General features: G+C 35.3%; 1 protein-coding gene across 1 annotated transcript; it reads left to right on the top strand.

Moving 5' to 3' along the window:
* Nucleotides 1-952: 952 nt before the first annotated feature.
* On the top strand, nt 953-1,987 carry LOC131153789 (putative fasciclin-like arabinogalactan protein 20). Its single transcript, XM_058106249.1, has one exon. The coding sequence runs from the start codon at nt 953-955 to the stop codon at nt 1,985-1,987; it is 1,035 nt and encodes a 344-aa protein (XP_057962232.1).
* The last annotated feature ends 18,363 nt before the right edge of the window (nt 1,988-20,350 follow it).

The following is a 20,350-nucleotide window of genomic DNA, read 5'->3' as shown; positions in this document are numbered from 1 at the left end:
TATATGCTTGTGAAAATTTAGAAATTTGAGTTACAACAAAGTTTTACAAATGATATATATTATTTCTATATAGTTGGAAAATACAGTTTTTCCCGGACAGATAAAAAATGATAAACTATTAAAAGAAAGTGGTGACTCCATTTTTAAAGATAAAAATTTGACAAGCTAGATAAACCAATGATTTGGTTATCGATACTTGTTTGATTTTAAAATGGTTAAGCAAGGCAACCCAAATGGGTGTTCAAAACCTGATGTCGACAGTTAGCAATCTCTAGTCCTGTCTGTTTGGGTTATTGAACTAAAACAATTCCTATCTTTTTTTGAGTGAGTAATGTCAATCGAAGGTTATCCTAGGAAGTGAATGGTTACACCATACTAAATGGTTAAAATCTAAGGAAAGTACTCTATACACATTTCAGTGGATAAAAGATGCTAGAGTACTCACTACCAATAGCTTTCATGGTACATCTCAAATTGAGACATCTAAGCATTACACACGTTAGAGATGCAATGATAAAAGACCCATAGAACTACATAAAAACCTTTAGGACTAGTATGATTTTTAGACTATAGAATTACTATACATAAGAATGAGATTGGATATTGGAAAATAGTTTTAAAAGGAAACATTATGTCACATTTAGGCCTCAAAAAGCCGAACAATAATTTTTTTTGAAAAAATAAACAAAAAAAAAATGAAGAAAAGAGAGAGAGAGAGAGAGAGAGAGAGAGAGAGAGAGAGAGAGAGAGAGAAACGGTGCAACTAACTATCATAACGAACTTTTGATTCCCTCCAAGGTCCAAACCAACAAACAACGACCTGCCGCGTTTCATCTCCCTTCCCGCGAAAAATCAATCCTTCCTTCCTATTTTAATCTCTTAATTAGAACAATTTCTTCTTCACAATTCGCGAATCAGTCTCTGCAGAACAAAGCTCCTGAAACTTGTATCAATGGCGGCCTTGCTTCTCTTTTATCTCATCCTTCTCTCTGCCCTCTCTCTCTCCTCCTCTCTTTCTTCCCAAACAATCCAAAACGCCGCCGCCGTACTCTCCGACGCCGGCTTCGACTCCATGGCTCTAACCCTCCAGCTCGCCTCAGACTCCATAATTCCCTCATCCAATCAAACCGTTACCATCTTCTCGCCTTCCGATTCGGCTTTTGCTCAATCGGGTCAGCCTTCCCTCTCCCTCCTCCAGTTCCACTTCTCGCCTCTCACTTTCTCACTACAGAGCCTCCAATCACTCCCCTTCGGAACCAGGATTCCAACGATGTTTCCCGGCCACTCGCTCGCCGTCACGACCACAGAATTCGATGACCAAATTTCGCTGAACAATGTCTCCGTTGATCGCTCGCCGATTTACAATGACCACTTTCTGATCATTTATGGGATTCATAGTTTCTTTGATCTGAAATTTGAACTTAAGGAATTCAATCCAAGCGTCAGTCCCATCCCTAATCTTGACTGCATAGCGACGGAAGTTCCGAATGTTTCCGGATCTTTTTCCTTTGACGAACCTTTGGAATTTCTGAGGCTCACAGGATACTCTGTGATGGCTTCTTTTCTTGATTTGCAATTGATGAAAGAATTCAAGGACCAGACCAAGTTGACGATCTTTGCTCCGATTGACGGGGTGATGATCAACCACGTCGGAAATTTTAGTGAGTACTCGTCGCTGTTCCTTCGACATGTTCTTCCTTGCAAGCTAAAGTGGACTGATTTGGGGAATTCAGATGATGGGACCAAGTTGCCGACATTTTTGGAAGCCTACACGATTGATGTCACGAAATCCGGCGACGCAGTGATGTTGAACGGAATTCCGATTGTATTTCCAGACATGTACTTCGGCGACTGGCTTGTAGTTCACGGCCTCCATGAAATTCTTCCGGCGCCGGAAACACCAGAACATGAAGCCGAATCCTTGTGGGAAATTGGAGAGATCGAGGATGAGGATGAGGAGAAGGTATCCGATCGCGAAGAATTTTAAGGCCACGATGACCGATCTAGAAGCCTCTTTTCTTCCCATAATGTTTCTCTGTGGCTTCTGCTACATTGGGTAATATTTGGCGATTACAATAACTCGAATTCTCTGCTCTGCTATAATTTGAATCAACACCCACATATCACAAGCCATTGTTTGGTTAGAAAATTAATAGGATGGAAATAAAGTGGAATGGAAGTTTGAATACAGAACATAGAAGATTCAAGTGATGAATATGTTCTTTAATTTTCAGCCAGCATTGAATTCTTGAAAATTGTTTTGCCTGTTCCAGCATTTGAATGGTGGGATTTTACAATTTTATAGTTTTACTTGGACGCCTTAGTTGGGTTGAGTTCTTGGTTCTTCGTTTCTTGTTTGATGCCAAAGGTTTCAGTTTCCAAATCAAATAAGAATCTAGTATGGATGTTGGATGGGTTGACCTAAAATAATTTCAAATTGAATGAAGTAGTGAGAAAGGATTTAATGACTTTTTTAGTCGAAGAAATGCCCTTGATCAAGTGAATTGAGAGAAAAGGATTTATGTATTTGATCCCATATAGTGGAACTTAAGATTTGTTATTGTTGTTGTAGTCTCTAGACATTCCTAATTGAAAAATAACGGAAGCTATTATTTGCAGTTAATTTTCACATTGCAAATGAGCATCAAGCATTAGTTTTTTAGGTTAATATATTTTCATTCAAGAATGTCTACAGAATATGCACGTTGTGTTGCTTGTAAATGATAGGAAATAATATTTGAGTTATATTTAAAATAATTTTTATGTATTTTAAATAAAGTGGGTATTATATAAGTTATAATATTTCATTTTATAAATTAAACTATTATTATTCAAAGATATTCATAAAAATTCGTTGAGGTGAAAAATGGTTTGGTATCCTAACTATGCACCTAGCTATTTCTTTCCTTAGGGTGATGATCATTTGATGTGGATGTGCATTGTTTCTTCAAAAGAAAATAAAAGGATGATCAAAGCAAGGATTTAGAAAAACCTTAGATGCTTAACTAGGAAAGGTATTTCAAGTGAAAGCATAGAGGGGTCAAGATAGAAAAATATACTTTTCTCATGTGTGTCTTGTTCCTCCTTGCTACAAAATAATTAATAACAATCTTGCGAAAAAAATAAATAAATAAGAAACTAGTCATTAAGAACAACTACTAAGGATTTTAAGTGACTTTGACATCAATAAATCAGATTTTCTCCAAATTCTTCAGGTTAATTGGGCAAGGTCTAATCGTATTGACCAATGATTAACTATGTGGACATTCAAAGTTGCTCATTTTATTCCTTATTAGTTGTCTCTCATCCTAGAGACCAATGACGAGAAGCTTTAGGGTGACACCTTTTTCCCAAAACTAAGAACTAATGTCCTTGCTCTGTTTTCCAATCAATTCTTTTAGCATAAATAGTTAAGTGGCTCATGGTGGTCTTTGGGTTACTCACTTTGGTTGGGAAAAACATTAGTTGCCCATGATAAACGTCTCCCAATTTTGGTTTTTCATTTTCTCCAACAACATGGATTTGATCCTATGATCAAGTACTTCTGATTTTCTTCTCACTTAAACATCACCCTACACTTTAGAGTAGTGGTACTTTTCTGCCCATCTAGGAAAAATTCATGCTTGATGTCAAGACGCCCATCCATAACTAAAGAAGAAAATTCATTTTCATCATACTTGGTAAAAAAAAAGTGGTTAGTAAGGAACATCTAGAAGAAGCCTATCCTAAATTTCTGGTTCAACCTTTAGTGAAGCAAGGATTAAGTGCACAAGTTACTACTTTCCATGCCTAGTGAGTTTTGTTCTTCAAGGACCTATTAACTGAATCTAGGATCATCCACACTTGTCTTTGTCCTTCTATGCTCCGTTGAGCTGCTAACTAAGGCTAGGATCATCTAGGTTGGATTGCCCAAGATGGTCTCTGTCTTCTTATGCTAATGTCATGCTCATTTGATCTTTTACATCTTTACAATATATTAGAGGAATATCTACATTTTCCATTTTCCAATTATTGTGTAATTATTATAGAGCAGATATTTAGGAGTAATTTGGGATCTTGTTCCTTGACTCATGTATATAAATACACCCTTATAATGTTGAAGATCAAATATAGAAAAATGTCTTTATTCAAACTCTAGCATGGTATCAGAGTTAGGCCTTGGGCTGCTTAGTTCCTCCATGGATTGGACTTCTCCTCGCCTCATTTCCCCCCATGGGCTCTCCTCACCTCATTTCCCCTATAGGCTCGAGGGGGAGTATTAATGTACGTCCAGTCCCACATCATCTCTGTGAACAGTTCCAAAGCCAGTATAAGATCTTCTTAGCCCTCTCTCCTTAATACCTAGCTAGGTTTTGAGGATGAGCTCTCTAATTTTCTTCCATAACCTTTCTTGTCACCGCCCACTATTTTTGAACACGTGCAAAACCTAATTTATTTTCCGTTCCAATGTCATCTTTGTCTCAATCATAACTTCACCGATGTTTTTTTAAATTCTCAGTCGCAGTCTCTCTCTCTCAGTCTGGCGTAGTCTCGTCTCAGTCGTCCCTCTCAATCTGGAGAAGCAGCAGTCAGTTCAGCAGATTTTCAATCGTCTCTCTCGGCATTTTTTTCCCCCTCTCTCTGTTTTTTTGGCGGCTTCTTGGTTAAGGTTTTCTAGGATTTCTGTACGTTCTCGGTTAAGACTTCTTTACGTCCATATCGTCTCTGTGAACAGTTCCAAAGCCAATATAAGATACTCTTAACCCTCTCTCCTTAATACCTAGGTTTTGAGGATGAGCTCTCTAACATGGTATCAGAGCCAAGTTTCGGAATTGGCATCTCCTTCAATTGAACATCAACAACGCTTTTATCCAGGGTGACCTCGATGAGGAGGTTTATATGACCCCTCCACCGGGTTATTGCAAATAAGGGGAGACTCATGTTTGTCGTCTTCAAAAATCCCTTTATGGCCTTAAGCAAGCCTCTCATAATTGGTTCTCTAAATTATCTTCTGTTTTACTTGCTGAGGGGTTCATCCAATCTCAAGCCGATCACTCTCTCTTCACCCGCTCTCAGGGTTAGTCTTTTACTCTCATACTTGTTTATGTTGATGACATTCTCATGGTAGGCAATGATCTCTCCGATATTAGCACTTTCAAAGTCATGCTTGCTCAAAATTTCAAACTAAAGGATCTTGGCAAACTGAAATATTTCCTTGACCTCAAAGTTGCTCGCTCTCCCACTAGCATATTTCTTAATCAACATAAATATGCTTTTGATATTCTCACTGATAGCGGTCATCTTATTGGTGCTCGTCCTGCCAACTTTCCCATGGAACAAAATCTCAAGCTCAATAACACTGATGGTGCTCTTCTCTCTTATCCAAGCTAGTTTCGGTGACTTTTTGGACGTTTGATATATCTCACTATCACTTGTCCTCACATTGTATTTCCCGTCAATATTCTCAGTCAATTTATGCACCAGCCCAAACAACCACATTATGATGCTGTTGTACGTATTCTTCAATACATTAAGGCATCTCCAGGCCAAGGCTTATTTTTTCCTACTACCAACACTCTTCAAGTCTCAACCTATTCTGATTCGGATTGGGCTAGTTGTCCCCTCACTTACCACTTTACCACTGGTTTTTTCATTCAGCTGGGCACTAGTCCAATTTCCTGGCGCACTAAGAAACAACCTACAGTGTCTCCCTCCTCTGCCGAAGCTGAGTACCGAGTGCTTGCTTCCACTATTTGTGAACTTACATGACTCAAAATTCTTTTAAATGATCTTGGTGTACCGCATTCCCAGCCTATGCTCTTATATTGTGACAACCAAGCAACTCTTCACATTGGCCAGAATCTTGTTTTCCACAAACATACAAAACATATAGAAATCGATTGTCATATTGTTCGTGAAAAGTTACGAGCTGGCGTCTTCTTCACTAAGCATATTCCTACCCACAGTCAACTTGCTAATATCTTTACCAAAACTTTGGGTCGTGAACATTTCCAAGACTTATCACGCAAGTTGGGTATTACGGATCTCCATGCACCAACTTGAGGGGGAGTATTAGAGAAATATCTACACTTTCCATTTTCTAATTATTGTGTAATTATTATAGAGCAAATATTTAGGAGTAATTTGGGATCTTGTTCCTTGACTCATGTATATAAATACACCCTCATAATGTTGAAGATCAAATATAGAAAAATGCTTTTATTCAAACTCTAACCCAATACTAACTTCTTCTTCATATGTTACGCAAGTAGGGGAGTCTTCCTAGTTACTGACGACACTGGACTCAAATGGCCTATTTTTATTGCCAACATATTCGGTGACTAAATGAAAAGCAAGTAAAGAAGAACCAAACCATTGGTTTGCTTACTTATCATTTCGTTTAGAAAATGGAGTCACCACATTATTTTAGTTTTTGAAAAGGTAAAATAAAGGAAACATTCTGAAAGAGTTTTTTGTTGAGGGCACCATTTTGAAGTTCATTTTAAAGGAAAAGATTGAAGCTTTGAAAAAAAAAACTAGGTTGCAGCATTTTATGATTGACCACCTACCAAAAGAGTCAGTCGACCACATGTAAAGAGTCAGCCAATCACTTGTTGCAATTTTCCATTCCTTGTTTGTTTTTCGAAAAAATTAAAAAAAAAAAAAAAAAAACTCAAGCCTTAACCTTTCTAAAGAGGCTTTTGCAGAGTTTATGTTGAGGACGTAACCTCATCAAATCTCTACTACTTAATGCCCTTTCAAAAAGCACATGTATTCACACAAGAAAAAAAAATTAGAAGATAGAAAAAAAAAAAGGTTATGCTTTTAAAAAAAAATTATGGTCAAGTTTACATTTATAGATTGCCTACATATCCTCTATGAAAGAATCAAGTCATTTTTAGTTCATTAAAATATTTTCAAAAAAAAGTTTTAGAAAATATTTTTTATGAAATTTTGAAAACCACTTTTTTTTTTAAACTAAAGGACGGCAGACTCTCCAATTATTTATTGATATACCCTCACTTTTGGCAGAGGAATACTGTGGTTACAAGTCAAGTAATTGGAGATTACAAATAAAATAGACATTAAATGTCTCCCAAAAATAACACCAACAACCAACCAAAATAGGACTACAAATCCAAACAAAGCTAAATAAAAAACATATCTAAACACGCCTAGCAAAAAAAAAACAAAATAAAATAAAATAAAATGAAAAAATCTAAACCAACCAAACAAAAATCGAGAGGATGAACTAATGATGAAGGGAAGTGAGACACAACCTATCCATCCAAAGGATACCTTTCAGAGAACGTGGTAAAAGATATTGTTCTTCATAGATGACATTGTTTCCCATTTCTCCTTCTCTAACGAGAAAATCAACCGCACTATTGCCTTCCCTATATTGATGGATCACCATAAAGTTCACTCCTTCTAGCTCCGCCACGAGATCCTCCCAAAAATCTCAAAGATACCACAAGGTACATCTACCTTTCCAAAACCAATCAACAACAATTCTCGAGTCACTTTTAATAATCACATTAAAATAATGAATTCATTTGCATAAATGAATTCCTTTTAGGATTTCTTTTAATTTCGCACAATTGTTCATACCATTGCCAAAATAGCTTGAAAAAAGTCTGCTTTAACTATGCCAAGGCAGTCCCAAATGATTCCTCCACCTCCTGAAGTACTCGACTTGCCCCTACAGCTCCCATCATAATTAACTTTTATCCACCCTATTGGGGGTTTAACCCACGAGATAATTTTTCTAGGCCTTGTGCAAACTCTCTGATGTTGAATTTGAAACTCTTCCAAAATCATAATGTCTAATATCTTCAATTTTTGAAAAGAATTGGAGCTCTCAACTAAAAAACTAACCCAGTATCGAACACTTCTCCACGTTTGATCCGCACTTTGGTAAACTCCTTCCATTCTCACTTTGCATCTTTGATTCCAAAGGCACCACGTAATCAAACACAGAATCAGACCGATTAAAATACCTTTAATAGATGATTTTCAAGCATAGTGGAACTAGTTTGCAATTCTGTTTTTCCAGGGAAGGAACTGTTGGATAGGAATCCCCAACACCATAGTAGCCCAACGCAAAACCTCTTAAGCCACCTCACTTAAAGAAAAAATGTGATTAGTGTTTTCCTAGCTTCTCCGCACGCAGCAATCACAAGTCGAAGCCATCGATATTCCTTTTGCTTGAATTCTATCATCTACTGCCGAGCATCTAAACCAGGTTTTCCATAAACAAATTGAGATTCTTCTAGGCAATAAAGAATGTCAAAACCAGTCATTCCACTCAAAATTATCACTTCTGCTCCTCACTGCCTCCCATACCCTTTTTGTAAAGAAATTGTTGTCATGGGCAGTATTGACTCTATGAGTCCAATCCTATTTTGATAATGATAAATCACTTGGTATTTGATTTGTGCATTGAAAGTGTGAATAGGAACATTATTTAGCATGCACAGAAGTTGAGGAAGTCATGGAAGCCATAAGGATCAAAGAATATACAACCTGGCACAATCCATGGAACTAAAAGAGTAGAAGAATCGAGATGCAAGCGTCAAATTCAAAATAGTCATGAAATTGGGTATTTAGATTTCATTGTATTTACATAATTTATATGATATAGCTAGAAGCTCTAAATCATACCCTAGACTCACTTTAGGACACATGCATATCATGAAATATTTATTTACAATGTCCTAAGTTAAAAATAATTTTAAAGGCAAATTTTTAGAGGCCTCATCGACAAACCCTATGGCCTCGTCGACGAACTCATGAAGGCCACTCGGCAACAAACACCTTGTTCTCTTCGAGGAGAAAATACCAAGAGCACAAAAATTTCAGATAGGTATCTCATCGACGAACTCACGTTCACGTCGACGAACGAGTGTAGAACACTCGTCGATGAAGGTGTCCTCTCGTCAACGAATGTCGAGCACTGAACTTAAGTGTCAGCAAGAACACAGACAGATTAGGTTTTAATCTTCATGATCTAATGGCTAGGATTGAATCTGAGGCCGAGAACACTTATAAATTGGGTCTTAAACCCTAGTGCCTCACTTTTGGGCATGAGATTGAGTGTATTAAACATTTAGCACAACTTGGGAGAGCATTGAACACACTGTTGAACTCTTGCTTGGGATTTCAAAGCATATACATCAAATTTGAGCTAAGGCTACATTGATTTTCAAATGGCATTCTAGCGATTGTTATGCATTCAACTTGGTATTAGGGTTTGGTAAATCGATCTATTTGTTATTACTTATTCTCAAAGAGTTCTTCATCTCAAAAATTTATCATTGAATATTATTTGAGAGATTAATCTTGAGTGTACTTATTTATATATATTGTTTGAAAAGATCACTTCTTGAGAAAAGTTCTGCCAAAGGTTGAATATTTTTTATTCAAGTGTTTATTCATTTAAAGACTCAATATTTCCAATATTACAAAACCACTTGATTAAATATCCTAAGAGCTCATAAATATATATATATATATATATATATATATATTATTGAGGGATTTTTTTAAAAAAATATTATACTAAGTTTTTTATCTTTGGAACACATATTATATATATGTGTGTGTGTGTGTGTGTGTGTGTGTGTGTGTGTACATATTCATATACAAATATCATATTGTGTTTTGGATATTTGGAACAAAACTTATCGATCAAGATTTTTGGAGCAAAACTTAATTACATATTTGTATTGAGATCATTTAGTTAGATTCAATATTTGAAGCGAAATATTTTTTTAACCAAAAATTATTCAGAAATTTTTTTGACCTCATTACATAGACTCATTGAGCTTCAAGTTTTATCATACGAATATGTGTTAGGAATTTCTATTGTACTCACCAGCTTGTGTAGAAGCATTATTAAGTTTTTGCATGACAGTTATATTATAATCACAGTTCGGGTTGTGGATCGGGTTTGAGGAGGAAGTTATACCTCTTATAAGCAGCGGATTGTAAGGGAAGCTTCATCTCGGTTAAAGGAACAAGGATTTAGTGGAATCCTTGAGTGGGTTGCTCAAGACGAGAACATAGGTCAGGTTGGCTGAACCTCGTAAAAATTGTGTTTGCCTTCTCTCTTCCTTTACTCCTTAATTTCTGCATCGCATTTCATTACCTATCTTGCATGTGTGTATGTTGAATAACCTTACAAGCACTTGATAATTAGCTGGGTATAATTGAATATAAAATTATTAGATTGAATCAATTTCAAGTCCTGGTGATTGTCTGTGTTAAATCTTAAAATAGGGACTGCTTGTTGAAGTAAAACTAAATAATTTCAAAATACCCAATTCACCCCCCTCTTGGGATTACACCTGAATTCACATTTGGTAACAGAGCGAGGTTTACATAGAATTAATCATTATTTTTGCAAAACGATCACATGGCACACATCGGTGTAACTCCATTCAGTGAGGGACACTCATCCACTAGACCACCAATTTTTTGTGGTGTAAATTTACACTTACTGGAAACGTAGGATGAGTATATGCCTATTAAATATAGATTGGAAAGTATGGAAAATAGTTTCTAAGGGAAACCATGTTCCCATGAAAGTAGTTGATAAGGTAAATGTTCCTAAGACTGAAGATGAATATACAGAGGAAGACTGGAAATCTGTACAAATAAATGCTACTACAATGAACCTGCTATTATATCCACTAGATGTAAATGAGTTTAATAGGGTGATAGCCTATAACACTGCTAAAGAGATTTGGGAAAAGTTAGAAGTCACATATGAAGGTACTAAGGAAATAAAAGATAGTATGATAGACATGCTTACTAGTGAATATGAAATAAAATGACTACTGATGAATATATTCAATCCATGTACACAATATTCACACATATCACGAATTCTTTAAATGCTCTTGGTAAATCTTACCCTACTTATGAGTTGATCAAGAAGATACTTAAGGGACTACTGCCAGTTTGGGAAGCTAAGGCCACTGCAATAGCAGAAGGAAGGAATTTAAAGGAGATGTCAATTGATGAATTGATCTGTTTGCTTATTACTTATGAACTAGCAATAAATGAAAGGAAGAATGAGAAAAGCAAAACTAAGAAAGCTAAAGCGCTTAAGGCATCATCCAACAACTCTAGTGAGGGAAGTGATTTAGAATCAGATGATAACATGGCGCTTATCACTAAGAAATTCGGAGAGTTCATGAGAAAGAACAAGAAATACACCAGGAAATTCAAGGGCTCAAAAACAAAAAAGCAAGAGTCAAGAAGAAGGAAGCAAAGGGATGATCTTCCCATGTGCTATAACTGTAGAGAAGTTGGACATATCAAGTCAGATTGTCCCCAGTTGAAGAAAGTGTCTAAGAAGAAGAAGAAGAAGAAGGCACTAAAGGTTGGCTGGGATACTTACAGTACCAGTAGTTCAGAATCTGAATCCAGTGATGACGAGATTGCAAATCTATGTATGATGGCTCATGAAGACCACAAGGTACAATCTTTTTGTTCTACTTCTTCTTATTATTCTAGTGATTCAGAAAATGAAAATACCATGCTTTCTTATGATGAACTGCATTAGGAATATCTATATACCCTTAAAATGCTTGAGAAAACAAATAAGAAAAATTTTGGGCTGAAATTAAAATTGAAAGAATTTTCGAAGTTAGTAGAAAGTCAAAATCAATCTCATGCATGCCTCATGAAAGACAAGGATTTGAAAATTGAAGAGTTAGAAAGGGATTTAAAAGATAAATCTAAGATTATCTGTAAATTTACAGAAGGACAAACTAATTTTGAAAAACTCCTTGGAATTCAAAGAAACTCCTTAGAAAAGGAAGGTTTTTGTTATAATGGAAAGGATAACCTAAAACAGAGACATCTTTACATGGGATATTTCGTAAGAGAGTCAAAATCTTATGTTCCAACTAAAGAATATTATAAAAATGTTAAATGTTTTAAATGTAAGAAGTTGGGCCAAATAAAATTTTACTATCCTTTTAAAAATAAAGATGTCAAAAATAAGAAAGTCTAGAAAGTCAAAGGAGAGAATAGTACTAACCCCCATGGACCCAAGCAAATCTAGGTACCAAAAGTAGTTATCTAATCATGTCTTGCAAATGTGCTTGAGATTGTCCTCCTCAAAGGATAAGTGGTATATGGATAGCGGATGCTCGCGACATATGATAGGAGATAAAGCTAAATTCGCATCCATCATATCCAAATATGGAGGATTCGTTACATTTGGGGATAACTCGAAAGGTAAAATTATTGGACTTGGTAAGGTTGGTAAGGAACCTTCACTTGTCATTGATAACATGTTATTAGTTGATGGATTGAAACATAACTTATTAAGTATAAGTCAACTATGTGATAAAGGCTATAAAGTCTCATTTGAACATGACAAATGCACTGTAGAGAACAAATCTGAAAATAGAGTATTGTTTATTGCTAATCGTAATGAAAATGTCTACACCACTAGCCTTGACAATCTTGCTTCTTAACATGTAACTTGTTTTTCTGCTATGAATGAGATTAGTTGGATTTGGCATAGGAGACTAGGACACTCAAACATGGACTTAATATCAAAACTAGTTAAGGGAGACTTAGTTAAAGGATTGCCTAAGGCTAAATTTTTGAAAGATAAATTATATGATGCATGTTAACTAGGAAAACAAGCAAGATCTAGTTTTAAGAAGAAGAAAGTTGTCTCTACTACGAGACCACTTCAAATGCTACACTTAGACTTATTTGGTCCAAACCCAACTCAGAGTTTAGGAGGAAAATTATACGCCTTCATCATAGTTAATGATTATTCAAGATATACATAGGTACTATTTTTAGGTTACAAAGATGACGCGTGCGAACAATTCATAAATCTGTGCAAGAAAATTCAAAATGAAAAGGGATATACTGTCACAAAAATATGAAGTGATAGGGGTAAAGAATTTAAAAATCAAGGCATGGAAGACTATTGAAATTCATTAGGAATAGCTCATAACTTTTCTGCTCCTAGAACACCTTAACATAACGGTGTAGTTGAAAAAAAGAATAGGTCTATACAAGAAATGGCCAGAACTATGCTTAACGAACATAAACTACCTAAGTGCTTCTGGGCTGAGGTAGTAAATACTGCTTGCTATGTTCTAAATATAGCTTTAATTAGACCATCTCTAAATAAGACTCCTTACGAATTGTGGAATGGTCATAAACCAGACATATCTTATTTTCATGTTTTTAGCTGTAAATGTTTTATGCTTAGAAACAATAAACACTTAGGAAAGTTTGATGTGAAATCAGATGAAGGTATTTGTCTATGGTATCCCTTAGATAGTAAAGCCTACAGGGTATATAATTAATGAACATTAACTATTGTAGAATATATCAGTATTCGATGAGTTAAACCCTTTCTCTAAACAGACTGATGAGGATGAAATTGAGATAAATAAGGAGTTTGAAAAATTGTCTATTGAAAATGATTCAAATAAGAGAAATGAAGCTAAGGAACCATCTGTTGAAAATAATCAAACTCAAAATGAGGTTAATGAACTACCTAGGAAATGGAAGTACATAAAGAATCACCTCATTGATCAAATAATAGGTGAACCATCATGTGGAGTAGCCACACAATCCTCACTTAGAAATATGATTAATCATTGTGCATTCCTATCTCAAGAAGAACCTAAGAACGTGAGTGAAGCAATCGAGGATGAATCTTGGGTGGTGTCCATGCAAGAAGAGTTAAACCAGCTTGAGAGAAATAAAGTATGGACATTATTTCCTAGACCCAAAGATAAGACAGTTATAGGAACAAAATTGATATATAAGAATAAGAAAGATGAACATGGGATAGTTGTTAGAAATAAGGCAAGACTATTAGCTCAGGAATATAACCAGGAAGAAGGAATAGACTTTGAGGAAACCTTTGCACCTGTAGCTCGAATGGAAGCCATTCGAATGCTTGTAGCCTATGCTACTTTTAAGGATTTCAAGTTGTATCAAATGGATGTCAATAGCGCATTTTTAAATGGCTACATAAATGAAAAAGTTCATGTAAAACAATCCTCAAGTTTTGAAAACCATAAGCATCCAAATCACGTTTATAGACTAACAAAAGTTTTGTACGGTTTAAAGCAAGCTCCTAGAGCTTGGTATAAAAGACTAAGCAGTTTTCTACTGGATAATGGATTTATCAGAGGGAAAATAAACACAACACTTTTCATAAAGTCTAAGAATAATAACATGCTCCTAGTTCAAGTATACGTAGATGATATCATATTTGAAGCAACAAATGAAGAGTTGTGCAATGAGTTTACAAGTACTATGCAAAATGAATTTGAGATGAGCATGATGGGTGAACTAAATTTCTTACTAGGACTTTAGATCAAACAAGAAAAACATGGAATTTTTATAAAACAATCAAAGCACATTAGAGATCTGCTCAAAAGGTTTAATATGGAAGGTGGAAAAATACTAGGGACACCTATGAGCTCTTCATTGAAATTAGACAAAGATGAACAAGGTATACTAGTGGATGTCAAGCTCTATCGCAGGATGATTGGTGGCTTACTATATCTGATTGCCAGTAGGCCTGATATAATGCTTTGTATGCTTATGCGCAAGATTTTAGGCTGCACCTAAAGACTCCCATCTATTAGTTGTTAAAAGGATACTTAGATGCCTGATAGGAACCATTGAACTTGGATTATGGTATCCTAAGTATACATCCTTTCAGATTGTAAGTTATACAGATGTTGATTTTGTCGGTAGTAAAATGGATAGAAACAGCACGAGTGGCACATGTCATTTCCTAGGACATTCTTTAGTATCTTGGTTTTCAAAGAAGCAAAATTCAATTGCTCTTTCCACAGCCGAGGCAGAATATATAGCATCTAGAAGTTGTTATGCTCAAACATTATACATGAAGCAACAACTTATGGATTTTGATTTAAACTACGACACAATTCCTATAAGATGCGACAATGCGAGTGCAATAAACATCTCAAAGAATCCTATATCACATTCATGAACTAAACACAGACATTAGACATCATTTTCTTTATGATCATGTGCAAAAAGGAGATGTGACACTTGATTTTGTATGCACAAATGAACAATAGGCAGATATATTCACGAAACCACTTGTAGAGGATAGGTTTATCCAAATCAGACGTGAATTGGGACTAATGCATAGTCAAGAAGTTGCTTAGAATTTTATTAGATTACATACCTCAGGGGGAGCAACATTACTTAATATTCATATTTGGTTATAATTTTCAAATTTGATTAAGTTGTTTACATTTGGTACTCAAAGCATGGTTATTACATGTTAAATTTGTTATAGATAAATGACACATGTTGATGCTCACATAAACATTTGGATGTTAATGGCTGATTTACTTATCCATGTCTATGTCAATTGCAACACTATGTATGCTCACATTAAAATTTGATTCAACAACACAGATATATTAGGAAGGGAGCAAAGTTAATTGCAAAACGTAGGGGGAGAAGAAATTTTTGAAACCTAAAAGTTTAAAAAAAAAAAATTAGTTGAGAACTATCAAAACATTTTTTTTCACCTATTTGTTGATGACAAAAGTGGGGAAAGGTAGTAAGCAAAAACATCTTTTTATTTGTCTTTACAAAATATTTTCAAAATAAATCAACGTGCATGAACTTCATTGTTTGCAAACTATATTGTTAAATTGCTGAATTCTAAATTATGCATTATCTTAGGGGGAGTCATTGTTAGGCGTAACCCATCTTTGATCGTGTATTTGTCATCATCAAAAAGGGTGAGATTGTTGACTCTATGAGTCCAATCCTATTTTGATAATGACAAATCACTTGGTATTTGATCTGTGCATTGAAAGTGTGAACAGGAACATTATTTAGCATGCACGGAAGTTGAGGAAGTCATTGAAGCCATGAGGATTAAAGAATATACAACCAGACACAAGCCATGGAACTAAAAGAGTAGAAGAATCGAGATGCAAGCGTAAAGTTCAAAATAGTTATGAAAATGGGTATTTAGATTTCATTGTATTTTCATAATTTATATGATATAACTAGAAGCTCAAAATCATACCCTAGACTGACTTTAGGACACATGCATATCATGAAATCTTTATTTACAATGTCCAAAGTTAAAAAGAATTTTAGAGGCAAATTTTTAAAGGCCTCGTCGACGAACCCTATGGCCTCGTCGATGAATTCATGAAGGCCACTCGGCGACGAACACCTTGTTCTCATCGAGGAGAAAATACCAAGAGCACAAAAATTTTAGATAGAAATCTTGTCGACGAACTCACGTTCAGGTCAGAGAACGAGTGTAGAACACTCGTCGATGAAGGTGTCCTCTTATCGACAAATGTCGAGTGCTAAACTTAAGTGTCAGCAAGAACACAAACATATTAGGTTTTAATCTTCATGATCTAACTGCCAGGATTGAATCTGAGGCCGAGAACACTTATAAATTGGGTCTTAAACCCTAGTGCCTCACTTTTGGGCATGAGATTGAGTGTCTTGAACGTTTAGCACAACTTGGGAGAGCATTGAATACACTGTTGAACTCTTGCTTAGGATTTCAAAGCATATACGTCAAATCTGAGCTAAGACTACATTTATTTTCAAATGGCATTCTAGCAATTGTTGTGCATTCAACTTGGTATTGAGGTTTGGTAAATCGATCTATTTGTTATTACTTATTCTCAAAGAGTTCTTCATCTCAAAAATTTATCATTGAATATTATTTGAGAGATTGATCTTGAGTGTACTTATATATATATATATAGTTTGAAAAATCACTTCTTGAGAAAAGTTCTGCCAAAGGTTGAATATTTTTTATTCAAGTGTTTATTCATTTAAAGACTCGATATTTTCAATATTACAAAACCACTTGATTAAATATCCTAAGAGCTCATAAATATATATATTATTGAGGGATATTTTCTGAAAAATATTATACTAGGTTTTTTATCTTTAGAACACATATTATATATATATATATATATACATATTCATATACAAAGATCATATTGTGTTTTGGATATTTGGAACAAAACTGATCGATCTAGATTTTTGGAGCAAAATTGAATTACATATTTGTATTGAGATCATTTAGTTTGATTCAATATTTGAAGCGGAATATTTTTTTAACTAAAAATTATTCAGAAATTTTATTGACCTTATTACATACACTCATTGAGCTTCAAGTTTTATCATATGAACATGTTTTAGGAATTTCTATTATACTCGCCGGCTTGTGCAGAAGCATTATTGAGTTTTTGCAGAACAATTATATTGTAATCACAGTTCGGATTGTGGACCGGATTTAAGGAGGAAGTTGTACCTCTTGTAAGCAGTGGATTGTAAGGGAAGCTCCGTCCCGGTTAAAGGAGTAGGGATTTAGTGGAATCCTTAAGTGGGTTGCTCAAGGAGAGAACATAGGCCGGGTTGGCCGAACCTCGTAAAAATTGTATTTGCCTTCCCTCTTCCCTTACTCCTTTAATTTCCGCATCGCATTTCATTACCTATCTTGCATGTGTGTATGTTGAATAACCTTACGAGCACTTGATAATTAATTGGGTATAATTGAATATAAAATTATTGGATTGAATTAATTTCAAGTCTTGGTGATTGTCTGTATTAAATCTTAAAATAGGGACTAATTGTTGAAGTAAAACTAAATGTTTTCAAAATACCCAACTCACCCCCACTTACATTTCCAAGTTCCGGATTATATATATAACACTGACACTACGCACATACTCAATTGACCTAACATTCCCACTTACATTTTCAAGTTCCAAACTCTCAACCCAGAAACGAAACCATCGATGGATTTACCATGGTTTTCCTGAAATTTTCATTCCAGGAAAAACATAAAAGACCGTCAAAGGATCACCGTCTCTAAGCTTCCAGACCAAGACTTGCCTAATCTACCCACTCTTATCCTTGTCTTATCTCAACCTATACTCCAGTAATCATTCACTATCAAAGTTTGCAGAACGGAGCAAACCTAGGCTTTGATTCCACCTGTAACGCCTCGACCCGTCACGTGGGCCCGGGCTGCTACTTTAGTGATGTTTGTGTACTTGATACCATATTCATATTATAAATACAGCGGAAGTAAATAAAACATTCTCCAAAATTCCTTACCAGAGTTCTAAACTACCTTTATACACAATAGTCTCCAATTATCCATAATACAACCCATTAAAATAGTACAACCATGCACCTCTCGTACATACACTATAATTCTAACTCAGCCCCTCTAGTCTACTATGCACGATCCCTGGCGTATCCTGAAAAGATGATTTGTATATTGGGGTGAGACACTTCTCAGTAAGGAAAATTAACTTAACATCAGTGTGTGGTCAGCATGCTTTCAGTGTTTACAGAAAACATCCATTCTCCATTTAACCGAAAATAGCTATTTTACTTTGTACTTACTTTTCACAGTTGAAAATACTCGTATCATTTCCATAATATAAATAGTTCAGTAAATAAGTAACATCATTTACATAAATCTTCAAATATGCATAAAAGACACTCCCTGAGACTAAACACTATTTACTTCCCACATGGTACTAGTTGTGTGACCCGAAGGCTGGACTAAGTCCTAGGAGATCAACCCAGACAAAGTCAAAATCATCCATCTGCTTACTACATCTACAGGCATCCACAACCCCGTTTCGGGTCCGATTGCCTTACCACTTCCTGGTCTGGACTTCCAGGGAAGGTACCACCTCTCCGTATACTAATCGGCTGAGACTACCCTACACTTTTATCCAAAATAGTGTGGGCGCACATAGCCAAATACTAAATCTCTAGCAACGGTACCATACTCATAATACAACTGGTCCTCAAGGTTCCTAAAGCATATCATACAATTTAAGTAATAAAAACTATAGTTCAAACTCATTTCGTATAAAACCTGTCATATTATAAAACCCGGCCCCTGGTCGTCGTATACAACTCCGCTTAAAGTCGCTAAACAAAATCCTAACCTCTGACCGTCATATACAACTCGGCTCACAACCACTATATCAAATCCCAGCCCCCGGCCATTATATACAACTCAGCTCACAACTGCTATATCAAATCCCTGCATTTTTCACAAACAATTATAGTATTTCACAAACTCAGTTATATAATAACCCCCAAAATAACATTCACCTACCACACGATTTTAGTATTTTGAACATAGCTCATATGCAACCAAGAAACACAATATATATATATATATATATATATATATATATATATATATATAGTTTATAAGGTCAAACCAAACTTTCCATCATTCATTTTTAACTCAAAATACCATATCATATGTCCGAGATTTGAAAAATGTCCATTTTGAACGGTTGGTTTTCGAAATAACAACTGAAAACATAAATATACATACACCAAAAACATTTCAATCAATTCAAACTCATTAAAAAGCCGACTTAACTTAATCCCGTTACCTTTTTACTAAGAAAGTTCCTACAACGCTCCTATAGCCCACCCTACGACGATACGAAGCCCAAAATCCTGAAACCACATTTTCCCTAGTTTAATCAACTCAAATCCTAGAATAACAATCATTGAACATCCCTAGACCCATACACCTCATTTAAATAGTTATATGGTAGAAAAATAGCTCATTTCTACCCTTACCTCAACTTTGAAGTGATATCTGGAAAGTCCCAGTTCAAAAATCTACTTCGCTAGACTTGTAGAGAAACGCCCCTAGATCCTCGTGGTAACTTCCGATAGTCGATTTGGACGACGAATGGGGAGAAATCGTAGAGAGAAGGGGTGTGGCACAAGTTAGAGAGAGAAAGAGAGAGATTTTAGGTTTTCTTAATGATGAATTAACTAGAATTCTATTTATAGGTCATTGACCAGGCACAATTCGTCAACGAAATGGAGTTTCGTCGACGAACTATAGAAGAACATTTGTCAATGAAAGAAGGGTTCATTGATGAACCGTATGCCTAAATTTCCTCTTGACACTTGAATTTCGTTGACGAAGCACAAAAGAACCTTTGTCGACAAAAGCAGGGAATTCGTTGACTAATCCTGTAGTTTGTTCTTCTAAAATTTTCCTTTCTTCTTTTCTCATTTATTTCTTTTATTTCCTAGGTTCGGGTTTCTACACTTTTTTTTTCTTTTTGAATGAAAAACCTTTGTTTTTTTCTTCTTTTTTAAAAACATTGAGTTCCCACCCTTAAGCCACTTCATAGGTTATTACTTTGAAAATGATGTTTGTTTAAGCTTAAAGAAATGGGATTTTTTTGCAGGAGAACCATAAAACCGCCTTTAAATAAGATTTTCAAAAATCTGAAAAGTTATAAAGAACACTGAATAGTCACATCACATGTATTAA

Source organism: Malania oleifera, chromosome 4, assembly GCF_029873635.1.
Source record: "Malania oleifera isolate guangnan ecotype guangnan chromosome 4, ASM2987363v1, whole genome shotgun sequence".
Classification (NCBI taxonomy): Eukaryota; Viridiplantae; Streptophyta; class Magnoliopsida; order Santalales; family Ximeniaceae; genus Malania; species Malania oleifera.
Note: the sequence above shows the minus strand (reverse complement) of the source record. Positions and strands in the feature narration are given on the sequence as shown.

What these genes read in the sequence shown, in the direction of transcription:
- LOC131153789 (XM_058106249.1), top strand. Translation starts at nt 953, where the DNA reads ATGGCGGCCTTGCTTCTCTTTTATCTCATCCTTCTCTCTGCCCTCTCT.